At 38.8% G+C, this 15,461-nt stretch overlaps 1 protein-coding gene across 9 annotated transcripts in view; it reads right to left on the reverse strand.

The window, feature by feature from the left end:
• Positions 1–15,461, reverse strand: part of atp8a1 (ATPase phospholipid transporting 8A1) — a 108,164-nt gene that overhangs the window by 3,632 nt on the left and 89,071 nt on the right. For all 9 annotated transcript variants that reach the window (XM_028008308.1, XM_028008306.1, XM_028008301.1 and 6 more), the window contains 7 exons: positions 13,919–13,997; positions 12,053–12,114; positions 11,573–11,629; positions 11,160–11,267; positions 3,551–3,639; positions 3,132–3,224; positions 1,675–1,766 (listed from right to left, as the gene is read on the reverse strand). In XM_028008308.1, the coding sequence (XP_027864109.1) occupies positions 1,675–1,766; positions 3,132–3,224; positions 3,551–3,639; positions 11,160–11,267; positions 11,573–11,629; positions 12,053–12,114; positions 13,919–13,997 (580 nt within the window). The remainder of the gene's footprint in view (positions 1–1,674; positions 1,767–3,131; positions 3,225–3,550; positions 3,640–11,159; positions 11,268–11,572; positions 11,630–12,052; positions 12,115–13,918; positions 13,998–15,461) is intronic.

A 15,461-nucleotide genomic window follows, 5' to 3' on the forward strand; every position in this document is an offset into this window, starting at 1 on the left:
AGGTATATCTGTACTGTGAAGCTGCACTATAATCTACACCTTCACTCTCCTAACAGGGTCTCACTTGACCTTTGGCCCGTGACTCACCTTCAAGTGTCAAATGACTCGCTCAGTGCCTGGCGGCCAGCAGGGCAGTTCAAAGGAGCCCGCTGAGTCGAGTGCAATGTGAGGGAATAACAGCGCAACATTTCATCATTATCTGGCTCTACTGAGCTTATCTCAGGACACACTGAGGCACACGGCAAGGAAGGAGCGAGAAATAAAGCTACAAGGAGAGATAGAGGCGTCTATCTGGGAGCTACAGAGGGCTGAGACTTAAATAGGGATGAGGTGTTAATAATGAATCAAAAAGGAATCACACAACAATGATTTCATCCCCACCTAAAGGACAAACAAAAAACAAGCTGATCAGACAAAAGACACAAAAGAACAAAGAAACACACAAACCAGAAAATAAAACCCATGCCAGAGAGGATATCGGATGGTTAAGACAGCTAAACCTGAATTTTTAAATATTAAACATAGAAATGCTTCATTCTGACTGATTTAAGGCTCAACTGGGATCAGATTTCTGCCTGGTTTGAGAGAAGAAATGTTTCAACAACATCTAATAATCTGAGATTATTATAAAAAACAACAAAAAAAGGAACATTGGCTTTTCCTTTGTCAAACTTATTAAGCCTGCTGGGAATTGAACACAGTTTGAGCTGATTACTGTATATATCAGCAGTTAGCAGTGTGACAAGACAGGGCTGAGAAAGCCTTGTAAGATAATACACAGCATTAATGATGCTGTCTGACGTCGCCAACATGAATATATATCAATCATTTAGCTCTTCTGTCTGAGTGAAGATGGATTCTTTTCACACAGACCAAATGAAGAATATTAAAACTATTCATCAGGCAGAACCAGTCCAGAAATTACAAGTTTAACAAGTTTTCCACTTTGTTTCCACAATCTGGTGGTGCTGATGAAAACACTGTTTGGTGTGAAGGTTGTTACTGAGCAAAGAAAACTCAAAAGTTAGCTGTTGCTTAGTTTTGGTGAAATGTTTCAAAGTTTCACAATTATCAAATTAAATTAGCTCTTTTTTATCCTTTAGAAGATCACAGGTGTAAAAAATGTTGGCAGGCTCGCTGAGACTGATTTTTACAGCTAGCAATGCTGACCGTTTACAGTTTGAATGAATTTTGTAAAATAAAATGAATGACTTGCATTGAAGCAAACATCTACATAATTAGTTGTGCACAACATAAGTTGGTGAGCGTTAATCTGTCTTACAGAAGACCAAAGCTGAACACTGATAACCTGGAATATTTTACGTAATTTTAGGCCGTTTTACTGCAAATTAGTTACGGATAAAATTAATTAATGGATGCCTAATCTGTACATAGCTGCTTCACGAATTTATCTGCCTTGAACAAGTAAATAAAAAGGAAAACATGATGAAAAAAAAAAAATAAAGAAAAAGAAAACGTTGATAAATGGTGAAAAACTGATCCAGAGGTTTCTAGCAGTTTTTTTTCCCCACTCCATGCTTCTCATTGCAGTTTTAATATCCATTTAAAATTCATAGAGTTATGTTGTCAATTTTTCCCAAACAATTACGGACACTTCCCGAACAAAAAACATAAAGAAACCAGAGAGAGAAGAAGGATGTGTGAGCAACTTACGGAGCAGGTTCTGCTGCATGGACTCGGAGCGGTACAGACCGACTGTGCTCTTCTTGAAGACGTTCTTCAGGAGCTGGGCCCTCTCCGTCAAACTGCACACACAGAAACATTGAGAGTGTTGGCTGCCTGCAGAGCATCACGGCCAGACTTAATGACCCATACATCAACCTCCAGAGTGCCTCGACCTGCCAGCCGCTCTACCTGCTGGTTCAAACATCGAGCATGGAGACTAAACTGTGGAGAGGCTAGAGGAAGGGCCAAACGAGAGCGTGGGGAAGGATGGGAAACAGCGGGGCAGCCAGGAGGAATTCATGTACATGTGTGGGACAGGACATATCGGCGTGTGCGTGAATGTGTGTCTGAAGAGAGTCGTTCATGTGTTTGTATGTGTATTTGTTGCGTGTGTGTGCTCCTGCTGGCTCTTGGACAGCAGCCAGTCAGGAGGATCACTTTCAGCTTGCAGGAGATCTCACACTGATGTGCTGCACATTGATGTGTGCAGCAGACCTCAGACCCCAAACAGCAGAGGAGACCTGCCTCGGCTAAAACACTACAGCACTGTATGGCTTTAATTAGCCGAAGAGCTTTTGCTCAACAATCCGACGTTTTGTATTTTTATGGGAAAGAAAAAAAAAACATGGGCGAAAACCACCATTATGGCATGATTACTGATATTACAGTCAGACTCCTGCAATTTAGCAACAATTTTGAGATTTATTTCCTCCACAAAGGACTGGTTGCTGGCAGAGTAGCTGTGAGTGTTCGTGACATTTTCGTGACAAAAAGATGATTCTTCCTCCTAATCGACGTTGGAAAAAATGATTCATATTTTGTCAAAAAGGCGAGAACAGCAGCTAAACTTTAAACAGTGTGGTCGTGAAAAGGTCAGGAGAGAAATCACACCCTAATATGACACAAATGAAATTCAACAAATGATGAGAAAAAACTTCTTTAGATGCAGCTTTTTATGAGTAAAGATGTAAGTACTTTAAAATGTTTATATCCCTTTCTTTTAAGATATTTTAGGTTAAACAAGGTAGGATTACTTTTTTGCCCAAATATTGTTAATTTAAAATATGGTTGTTGAAGAACCTGTGCAACTCAAACTATGTGAAAATTTCAGATTTTTAACTATACATTTATCTAATAAAGTAAAAAGAAACTCAACATTTATTCCTTTTTGCTACTGTACCACTGAAATATGTTTTGAACTTTGATATGTATGTAGAGTTGCACCTCGAGAAAACGGGTGCAAAAAAGTGCTTTTTTTTTTACTTGAAACGACCTGATGGTTTAAGAGCACAGGAGGTGTTCTGAGAATAAAAAAGAAAAATCAGGCTCATTTTTTAAAATGTTCAGTAATCTTCTGTAGATACGCCCGATGATGTCACTAAAACCTCGCAGATCGGGATTAAACAGTGAACACACAGGAATAGTGGACTGGTGTGTAGCTGTACCTCTTTCCTTGCACTACTGCTCCAGGGTCCTTTGATAAAGCCTCCAGCTCCTGCACCTCATCCACCAGGGTCTTGAAGCACGCTTTCTTCACACTGTACATCAAACATGCAGTAAACAGCGTGTTGAACATAGTTTACCACAACGAGGTGTTTGGAGACTGATGATATAAAATGTAGAAAAGGAAAATGAAGCTTTTAAGTTGGCAAATTGCTCCAGACGCAGTGAATCTGCTGATGGATGATGTCGACCCGACATCTCCTGCTGAGAATTCACAAAACGGAAACACCAGAGTTCCTTGGAAGTTTGTTGAAAAAGAAAACTTCCAAATTTAATCTTAAATTTCTGCTGGCGATAGGAGAGATACTGGAGGAATTTCCTGAACTGCGAGCATGTGAGAGAGAGCGGAGAGAAAACTCACACTTTGTAGGTTACGTCAAAGATCAACGAAGTGACCGGGATGAAGAACAGGCCCATCCAGAAGACCCCTGAGCTGAACATCATTCTCGCCTGCAGGGAACAAACACACACACGCACACATTTAATCTCAGGTCACTACGGATAATGCAGAGTTCAACAGCTGGGAGATGTTAAAGAGGAGAAACACCTGAAAAACCGGAACAACAATCCCTATCCTCTGCAATATCACACAACCAACAGCCCAAAACAAACTGTTTTGTGCTGAAATGGAGACTATAGGTTCAGATAACTTGCTCAAGGCAGGTTGATCAACCATGACTGAAGGATCCCATTGTTTTGTTTTTGTTTGGAGCCCCTTAACCTCTGTGCCCCTGTGGGAGGAGGAAGTACCTGTGGCATATTAAGATAGTTGAATCTTTTTCAAAGAAAAACAGCTATGCAATCCGTTGTGTGGAGAGTTTCTGTCAAAGCAGCATAAATTCATTTAGTCAAAGATAACTCAGCTTCTAATTGTTTATTTTTCATTTACAAGTGTACATTTGCCTTCGGCTGCTCCCATCAAAAAACATTCTAATTTCTTAAATATTTTCTGGCATAAACAATTATAGAGCCTTCTAAATATATTTAAACCATTTATTTTTATATTTGTCAGTTTGTCTCAAACTTCAGTGCATGTTATTGGGCTTTAAATGTGAAGCATAATTGTGAAGTGAAAGGAAAATAATACCTGGCGAATCAATGTCTATTGATTTTTAAAATATTAATAGGTAAAGATTCAGATGTACAAACCTGGTTGGGGGTTGTACAAGGTTTGTACATCCTTGTACAGTTTAAGTCAAGACTTAAACTGGAACTGATGCCAAAATAAAGTTCTACAAAGTATTAACTCTGTGAACTAAATATAAATGAACATCACAGTTTACACTCTTATTTGTTCTAAAATAATGAAAACCATGTGTCATTTTCCCTCCACTTCTCTACTTTGTGTTGGTTTAGCACATAAAGTCCCAATGAAATACATCAACAATTGTGGTTATAAAGTGGAAAAAAAAATACGGAAAAGGTCAGCAGGTAGAACTTTTGAAAAATGCCATAATGGAATTTCCCACCCTTGTTTCCAGATCTAATCGCCTCTCAAACAGCCCCCTAGGGTCGCCCAAGTCTTTAGTAATAAAGTTGTTTATCATTTAAGAACTCCAAGTAACATATATTTACTTTATGACTTATTAGTTTTAGCTTCAGTGAGGTTGTGAACCGCTATGGTGGGGGTTCAAAACTTCAAGATTGTCCTGTTTTCTTTGGCCCACTGTACTGAAACTATCCATCATAACACGTCTGAGTTACGACTCATGTTCCTTGCATTGTAATATGCCACTTGTTTAAACTGCCGCGGCCCCTTGACAGTACCTTTCCTGAAATGTGACAGCGCGACCCGTGGGATGCACACGCATGGATCGGTGTCAAAACTATCAAAGCACTCAGGTTAGCCTAAATTACCTAATCTGTTTGCAAACTGACTTTGATATCTGACATAAAACTAAAGGAGAGGAAGCCTCCCGAAATGGCAGGAAAAAAAAAAAAAATACTTTCTCCTACAGGGATGAATAAAGGTTTTTCTGTGACACCCAGAGGCTAAAAACGTGAGGGAAAATTGCGTTGAAGCACAAGATATTTTCGCAACGGTTTTGAAATTGTGCAGCCCCAATGGGGACATTTACCAATGCGTTTTTATTACTATTTTTATGGTTTGAGTGAGTTTAATTATTAAAATTTTTATTAAGCTTATTAAACATTTTCAAGGGGGTGCTTAAACTGTCTACAGAGCCCTTTTCAAAATAAACCAGAGTGTATACTTGGTAAATCATAGCAAAGCAGAATGAAAAATAAATTATGTTGTTCACCAGTTCAATCTACGACCCGTATTTATTTATGCAACCGTGTGATTCAGCTACAAATTATGTATACATAAGCTTTATACATCAGACATAAAGTTAATTAGGTAACAAAGTCTTATTCATAAATGTATACAACTCAGAAACCTAAACTGCAAGTAAGAAAGTCGAGCTAATAGAGGGTATTTTTCATTTTGACGTCAGTTTCAAAATCCAAACAAATCGGAGCAGTTACAAACAACAAATGTTTGTCCGCAGGCATCTGGTAAGGCTCCATGGCTTTGAGCGGGTCCAGCAGTGGCGATGCTTGCAAGTATGTCTCATATCATGGGGGCCCCTGGGTGCTAGAGGGGCAGGAGGTCCTTGGAGCTGAGCTGTATTTTTAGGACAAACTAATAAACTTTTCTGGCCAGACAGACAGTAGTGTCCTCTAGCAGGGAGTGGGGTGTTTTGACAACCTCCTTCGTCCCACCCTCTCATGGCTGTAGAAAGTCACAGACACACTGAGTTCAAAGCTCCTCCTCACACACACTCCCACCCACACACTGGACACATGTTGGAGGCTCATTGTCCAAAACAGTGAACCGCACACAGATGGATTGGATGCATAACAATAAAAACTGTGAATCAGTGGCCAAAAAAGTTTAATTGGTCCAATGCAGTCTTTACGAGCTTAACAGAAGTTTTTGATTGAAAAAATAAAGCACAAAAATTCAGAATTAATCTCTATTTAACATTACTTCCTTTAGTAGGTAATTAAAAAAGGTATATTCAACTAATCACAGCTAAGTTTAATTGGTTATCAATGTCTTCAAATTAAATTGAGAGCATTTGTGAACCTGGACTAATGTGAAAATTGACTCTGCAGGTGTATTTAACAAAGGACAAACAAAGCAGGGATCTAATTTTCACCATCACTGATTTTGATAAAACCAAAACATAAAGATTTAGAAATGAGCTAATTAGAGAGAGTGGACAAGCAAGGTCCAATAAGAATGTCATTCTTATAAGACACCTATAGCACCTAAAGAGATTTTAGGGTTTTAGGAAACATCTTGTGATCTGCTTACAGTGTGAATTTGCCTGAAAGGCCAAATGATAGCAATAGTTTTGAATGTCCTTAAATTACAGAATATAGACTCTTCCTTACAGAAGAACGGCTGATTTCAAATTCTTTTAAGACCTCTTTAAGTCTTTTCGCAAACTCATTAGCTACTACCATCTTCTTTCTGGTCGCCTCAGGCATCTCTTTTCATCTCATCACGGTGTGCACTATCACATCAACAATCAGGAAACCACCAAGCTAACTTTGAGGTTTAAACATGGCAGAGGTCTTTCAAAATGCTGAGTATTGATGTTCTAATTATGTGCACCTGATGGGGAACGCCTGTGGGTAATTTTAGCCGTTTTAGGTAGGAATGTTTTTCCTCATCTGAAATTGCTTTTGTCTTTTTGGTTTTACAAAAGCAGTCATAAAACACTCAATTTAAACACTCTGTGGCTGAATATAAATATGTGGTGTATTTACCTCACCCAGATTGCTCCACTAACTTTGTGTTGTGGTGTTTATCAATCATTAGTCAGGGAAAAGAAAATGTAAAATAAACAGCTATAAAGTCACATAATCAGGAGTATTGAGAGAGAAGATAAAACCTTTTAAAACAGCATGAGGGGAAAGTCCACTGGTGATGAAAGGATTTAAGTAGGGCCATTTTAGTCTGAACAAATAAGAAAGAGATTTCTCAACGTCTAACATTACACACAAAAACATGCCACCAGTCTTTGAACAGCCTTTGCAAAGAGAGTCCGCGATTAATCAAACATGTCATCGCTCCTCGTCTGTCGGCTGGTTAGAAATTGTATTTGTGAAGAATTGCTCAGCCTGCTCCAAGAAAAATTGACAAAAAGGGGAAATTTATCGCATTTGCATTCACAACTCTTATACATGACAGACAACTGCATTCATCAGTGTGAAGGCTGTTTTGCTGATCTGGGAAATCTTGGCAGCTTTCTCTCGAGCTTTCTTCAAATGGTCTTCCAGTTATCTTGCACACACCAATAAACACTTAACAGAAAACCCAAAAGGGACACAAGATGGATAACCTGTCTAAAGCAAGATTCAAACTTCTCCAAGTAAACTTAAATAAAAGGATAAATATGGAGATATGAGAAGGAAATGTAAATAAAACCAAAAATGTTGATGCACTTTGAAAAACAATTAACTAAATAAATCAAACATGCAAATTCCTAGCACCTCTCTTTATGAAAAATGTATGCCAAAGCTGGGCTTTTAGAAGCAGCTTCATATTGTTGAAAAAGTAACCTTAGTTTTATTTGTAGCACACTGAATGGTTAACTTTACTTCACTATAGTTGATGCTACTCATCATAACTGAAACTATAGGGAGGTGAGGCGTGGCTTGCAACTCAAAGAATTCAACATTCACCTGAGGGAGATCTCTTAGTGTCATGGTCCTCATGCTACTGTCCAAATGCATTCAGGTCTTTATATACAAAGTTGTATGGTGCATACAACTTTGGAATGTTATCTTCAGTCGACTCATCAACATATTTCTTTGATTAGGCAGACTGGAGGATGGTACGTCTTTAGTCTGTGTGAACCCAAAGACTAGAGAGCTGTTGTCTTTGCTTTCTTCTTTTTCAAATTTGTTCCATAATCCCATATAGACCTTTACAGTTCATAGTGGCTATGGGTTTGTGACCACATCAAGTGCATTGTAAAATGCTCAGTTTGGGAAACTGTTTTAAAACCTAAATCTCCTTTAAATTTCACCACTTTATCTCTGACCTGTTTGCGGTGTTTCTTGATTTCCATGATGATGCCGTTTGTTCACTAAAACTCTCAAACAAACCTCAGAGCTTCTCAGAACATTCATATGACTTTTTTAGGTGTTTCAGAGAAAATTAGGCTGAATACAAATCCATGACGCACTTCTGGAACTATTATCAGAAAGAAAAATACAAATTTCCCCCTCGCCACTTCACAATTATGTAATATTTTATGGTCTATAATGAAATTTAGGTCTTTATTATTGTCAATTTGCAGAAGAGATTGCATGTATAAATCAATTCTGAGTACCATGATTGCTTCCAAAGAAAATCCTTCTCCTACTAACGGACTGTACAATTCATCAGCTAAAGAAATACTTTAGTCTAGTGTGAAATGTATTTTGCTACAGCATTGATAAATGGCAAAATTATGTGCAAGGAGAAAGACAGAAGACTTGTATTAGAAACATATGTATTGATATCCGTTATTGTAGCAGACAGCAGGTCAGACGTCTCTAGAGTCCAAGCTTCTCGGTGAAGCATTTTGCCCTGCCTGGACATAATGATCAGAGATGTTTATCCCTTCATCCCTCTGTCAGACACTTGTCAGGAGAAGACACAGTGAGATGGAGCCAGTCCAGTAGCCCAAGTGACGCGCATCATGAATGGATCCTGCACCTGTCCTGCTCGCTGTCCAAAGTATGTTTTGCCTGAAGCTGATTAATGCGACTGCGAGGATCAGAGCGCTGCTTAGCATCTCTTGTTGAGGGCCGTGTGAGAAAGAAAAAACGGGAGGAGAATGAGTTCTGGTGTCTGTTATACAGTTCGCCCTGAGGTCCTAGTTCAATCAGCGGAGGTGAAGAGGAGCAAATAAGAGAAAGAGGAAGAAGTTTCAGGAGGGAAAAGGAAAACAGACAGAACAGAGGGCAAAAAAGATTCATGTAAACACTGCGGAGGTTCTGGTGAAGTATGCGGTCGGTGTGTTTCTGCTCCTCAGAGGCTAAAAGGAAACTAAAGCTCATGTCTCTGATGTCCTCTCAATTTTCACAGGGATATGTCATTGTTTGATGATATAGTGGTATCCCCCAGTTAGTTCTGGGCATAGAGTTACCATCTGCCCACAGGACACCGTTACAATCTTCAGTCAACTGCTGTGGGGCATGGATGAAAGCAGCAGGACTCAGACAGAAGATGGGGTAAAGTTTGCATGCCTAATGTTAGTGTAGGCGTGGGGGCGTGTGTGTGTGTGTGAAAGGGGTGTGACAGGTTGAAATTCAACAAAAAAAAGCCTAAAAACTAATGAAGCAATACTCTACAAAGACTGTATCTGTCAATCAATCTATCTGCTAAAAAAAGAACATATTTGATATGAAACTGAAGTTCTTCACAGAATTACCTCACATTTTTACATGAAAAGTTTTACAGGCTTAAACTTCAAAATTTCTTAGTTCTTCTCTGCCAACTCTTGAACTATAAATATAGGACTTCATTATCAATTATTTACCTTCAAATTGCAGCTAAAAAGAGAAAGGAACAAGCAAACAAAAAGAACAGATTAATGTGTTAACAGATCACTGGATAACGAAAGGAAGGATGGACAGATGGATGGATATATATGGAGAAATGGATGAACAATGACTGACTGAAAGGATGGATGATACACTGGGCCAGATGCCCAGTGTATCCCAGAAAAATTGGATACACTTTGGACATGTACAAAGCCTGTATATAACCAGGCTTTGTTGAAACGTTGTTCTTAAGAAAACCTTTTATATTGTAGAAAAATGCTATTTGTCTTTGCTCACCAGAATCACTGCAGATTAGAAGGATGATATCAGCTGCATGTGGTGAAACGAACAGCAGCTGCTGAAATAAGACCCACCTACAATGAAGATTGTAATTTCTTCTAATAATTTGGAACAAACTTTCAGAAAACTGCAAAACTGCTGAAATAACGGACTCCTTTAAATCTAGGCTAAAACCATTTTCCTACATCCAAAATTAATAACAAAAATATCATACTTTTACACATCTTTGTTTTCCGTATACTTTTTTCTTTTTTGCTCGTTTAATTTACCTTCTAATCATGCAAAACACTTTAAATTGCCTTGTTACTGAGGTAAAACTGTTTTCTCTATTATCTTCAAAAACCTTCTCTTTGCCTCCTAAACAAATGAGGGGGCACAAAACCAAGTAATGAAAAAGTATGAATGATTAAAAGTAAGATTGTGCCTTCATGATCCAGGATTATCAAGGCAAAAATCTTCAGAAAAAATGTTAAAGGTTTATTCCCACAGGAAAACTTACTGAAACCATGATGTATTTTCACAGCAGGCGGTTGTTTTCCTCTGCTACAGACTGTGGAATACCAGCCTTTTTTCCTAAAATAACCTCCTCCTGAGTTCTTGTTCTCTGATGAAAGGACGCCCCAGTACCCCTCTCCCAGAATGCACTGGGAAATGTCAAATGTTTATTAGCTTCCCATTAAACACCAGGGGTGAGTCAGAGAATTAGCTACATTCACATGTAAATCATAGCTTGTAAGGGAAAACTAAATCTTTAATGATTATTGTGTTGGGTGAACTCAAAAGATCTACTTAAACTTTTTTTGTTGTGGTGATTGTAGATTTTTGTTTTTAGGACATCAGTTTCTTAGCTTAGCTAGCACTCTGTTTCACTACTCCAGCATCACCTGTGGCTACTCGGAGCTGAAGGAAAGAAATGTAACACAAACAGTCTGCTAATTGGCTCAATTAAGTCATTATGCAACACAAGCCAGAAGTTGCACCCCTCTGGCTCTGTTTCTAAAGATCGGGGCTCGGTTTTACTCAGAACTTTCCCACCAGCGTTCTTCTATGGGAAATGAAACAGAAGGTGCTCGGCATCTGCGCGGCTCAGATGAACACAGCGTGTGGATTTGCATGTTTACCTGTCCGGACATGTCGGGTGCCAGGGTAATGATGGGCCACAGGGAGGAGTAGATGATGAAAAACACAACCCACAGGCCGATGCTTCCCCAGATGGCAATGTGACTGAACTGTGAGAAAAACGGGAACACGGTCAAATAATTAGACTTTGTCTTCAATGCAGGAATTATTTACTGCAGTTGAGTTTCTCTGACTTGCTTATAAAAAAATGCAGTAATGTTTCTGTTTTTTTTTTCTTCAGTGTGTAAGAGTTCTTAGAAAGTGCACTCAGAGTGAATTTCCAGTCATTTCACTGGTTACAGTTACAAGCCCACAAAGAACAAACTGTAAAGAGACTTTAGGATAAGTGAGGTGCATGTAAAATCTATCATAGGTACCTGAGGTGATATAAACAGCGAGAGAGCCTTTGACCTACCATAGTCCAGGATGAAGTTTCCAGACCAGCTTTAAGACAGACTGTGATGACGACAAACTGTTAAGGAGCAGAAAAAAACAAACATATTGAACATTTTAACTTATTTTGACCAAATCCACATTTTTATTCTTCCACAATAAATGGACATATTGAATAGTGTGATGGTGTGACTGTGACGCAGTATTATCAGGAGAAAATATACATGCAAATGAATACTAGAAATACTCAACTACAAAGAAATAAATAAATAAACTGATATGGACTGGTTCAAGTATAAACCAAAATGAAAGGAGGTGAAATGTACAGAAACATGTAGGTTGACTAAATGGGGTCTAATTAACCCAGAGCTAATTAACAGCCACTCCCATTATAAGTATTATGCTAATGATAAAAAACAAAAACAAAGACAACAAAATGTATGTGATGTTTATTATCGTCACAGGACAGAAAACTTTGAGTCAAAAAGACTGATGCACTTACTGTGTAGACCATATTTCCTAAGAGGAGATAGTCTGGAGTTTTTCCGCTCCCAAGCACTGTATCTGTGAAAGAAGTCGAGACAAGAGAAGCTTTCAGGAACATCACATTTCTTCTCAGGGTTTCAAACTCCACATACACTACATGTCCTTTTAAAAGCCCCAGTAAGAGCTGGTGCTGGTGTCAGTTAACTGGTTCTAAAAAACAAACTCATTTGGCTTTCCACAACCATAGAGCCATCTCAGTTCTATGTCATTACCTCACTTAATGTCTCATCCAGTAAATCCTCACCTGAATATTTATTGTCTCCAGGACAGAGAGACATTTTAACTACGCTGTTAGTATTATTCAACTTTATCTCTGCAAACTGATATCTCGATATCATGAGCTTAATTTATCTATGTCGTTTTAAATAGGGGGGATTTAATGAATGCTTAACTATCCTGATCAACCGATTCCTGATCTGACCAGTTCTGGCAACACTCATATCAAAAGCGTCAGATAGGCCATTTGTGGATTCTGTGGAAAATTTAGCAAATGCAGTTTCTGATTTATATAAACTGCAAGATAGGAAACATAAAAAAAGAAAGCAGATAAAAGACAGTGAGCTGGTGTTTTCCAGTGGTAATACAACATTTCTACGGTTAAATAGATAAATAAAGCTAAACTAACTCAGGAGAAAAAGTAATTGTTCTCACAGTATGTTTAGTTATTAGAGACACAAATCTTACCGCAGACGGCAAAACAAAGACAGGTGGCAAGTAGAGCAACACAATATATTTAACTGCAATCATCATTGCAATTAAATGTGTATAATTTTGTGATCATAAAGGACTGCAGTTTTTTATTTCAACTGCAAGGAATGAAAATTCTACACATAGATAACATATTTGGGCGGTATGATGGATTTTCCTGCCGTTTATGTCGACACAGGATGTGTATTTAGTGGTGGGGACATTATGCAGACATACAGTAGTTCTTAGTAAACACTACCTAGAAACTGTATGGTGGAACCCTAAGCTCATTTCCTCATTAAACTTTGAGGATCAAATAATAATTCTGTATTTTCAACTTTGTGGAAATGCGATTTACATTACAGTCCATTAGGTTGAACAATAGCCTACATGCCTTCATAGTGGTGAAACATCAAACTTTCCTGGTCACTCATTACTAAATCAGATGGCTGGCTTCTAAGGCAAGATAGTCATTTAGTTATTATATGTGACCTGTATCTCCAAATAAGATTAAAAAAAAAAACAGTCACACTGATAAGACTGCTACAAAACACAAGTGAGTTTGGGATGTAGAAAAGTTAAAATATCAATGCTATGTGACTGCCAGTGGAAAAAGCAGCAGAGGTTCTCTTTACTTCCGGCTGGTAACATGCCCTGTGCTGACAGCCTGTCAGTCAGAGTGAGGCTGCTTGGCGCCTTTGTATGGAAAGCAGGCCCAAGCTTGTGTGGTCCTCAGCTCTGGTCAGCCAAGACTTAAAGGCTTAAGGATAGCCATTTTCTTTGTACACACAAAAAAATTCAGTTTTAAAATGCACACTTTTAAAGTTTTTTACAAAATCCAACTAAAGATATTTGCTCAACCGACATAAAATGTTAGTTTCCTGCATAAATTGATCAGTGTGATAGGTTTTTGTCTACGACTGCACAGAAAAGCTACCAGCTTTCGCTTAGTGATGCAAATATGAACACATGCTTGTTGCTGCATGTCCCTCAGACCAAAGATGCCACATGTTTGCAATTCATGACTGGAACGGCCAGAGAGAGAAGTAATTAAGACAAAGTATGTGAGCTTGACTGTTTTCTCTTTTCATCCAGTCCATTGAGAGCCACGGAGGAGTCGCTGGGAGCCACTAACCATGCTGGAAGGCTTTCAGGGGGAACCAGAAGAGGATGACGGAGTGGAAGAGGCCGTTCAGACAATGGGCCCAGAAGACCTGCAAAACAGAGGCAAGAGGAGTGGAGGAGGAGGAGGAACGAGGGAGGGTGAAGGGTGGAGGGGGCGTTGAGTGAGAAACAGAAAGAGTGAGAGAAAAGGGAGAAAAAAAGCATGTGAAAAGGGTGTGGGGAGCTCCAGGTGACCCCTGACCTGAGCCCTTTGTGCCATCCCAGCACTGGGCTAAGTGGCGGTTTTGTCAGGGCCTCCTCAGTGAATGGCCACCCCGCTGACAGACACGTTGTATATCCTCCGAATGTTATGGGGGGAGAGCGAGGCTACGCGGGATATGTATTAGCAGTGAAAAGCAAGTGGATGACATCAATGTTCGGGTTTTAATCATTTTCTCCCATTACAACCAATTAGCACAAAGGAACTGACCTTAAAAATAGTAAAATTAAAATACTTGCACTGGCTCAAAGAACATTAAACAACATTATACAAAGAGGTGCAGAGGAAAGGTTTCCACTCATTTAATGTTGTTAGATCTGAGCTCATTCATAAGAGAATTTAAACCGGAGTAGCAATACATTACAGGAGAGTTTAAATAAGTAAAACAAATCAGTCTAGAAACACACACAGAGTCCGACAGGCTGGACAGAGATTAAACTGTTTTCTGGGTAATTATCAAGAGCCTGGAAAATCGAGGTATGGAACACCGTCTGTGCAGACGTATACACCTTGGAAGAGTTGGCTAAACCAATACACCCACTCCAAAACCACCTTGTTTTAAAATTTATATTAATGCAGCCACTCGGCCAAACAAAACACTAATGGGCCATGTAGCATGAAACAGCCGTGAAATCTGTGAGGCCAAAAAGAAGAAGAAAAAAAAATCTCTTCACTTGTGCCCTCTTTCCCACTCCTCACAAAATTGGTTCTGAGACATGAAAATTGCTCCAGCTTAGAAATTAGAGAAACTGTTTTAAGATTTTTCAATTGAGGTTCTGGTAAACATTTCTAAGCAGTTACTGTCTCACCTGTCAGAAAACTTTCTTGGCACCTTAACTTATCATTTTCTATCATTTTATAGCAACTTCGATATCAAACACAGACATTTGGATGATACTCTATGAAACTTTAAACAATTGTCTTTGTTTTAGTTGGTTCACACAGGAGATAGAGACAGAAGGTCATGTGCCAAACTTGATTTTCCTGCGTTAAACATGTACCAAGAACGAAAAAGGTGAAACGTTTTTAGTTAATCTGGTATAAGTACAGCGATTTCTAAAACCAAACATAATAGCAATTTCAGAAAATACCATGTCGTTGATTTATTCTTATGGATGCTAGCTGTTAGCTTAACCTTCAAGTGCAATGGCAAAGAAGGTGCAGTGCCTGTCTTTATCCCCTTTAAAACTTCCACTTTTACTGCCATATCTTATAGAATTTTATGACACAGGACAAATCAGGATAACACATACTGGCAAATAAAATTTGAAAGGTTTTGCACACCCATGTATTT

This window comes from Xiphophorus couchianus, chromosome 23, assembly GCF_001444195.1.
Source record: "Xiphophorus couchianus chromosome 23, X_couchianus-1.0, whole genome shotgun sequence".
Lineage (NCBI taxonomy): Eukaryota > Metazoa > Chordata > Actinopteri > Cyprinodontiformes > Poeciliidae > Xiphophorus > Xiphophorus couchianus.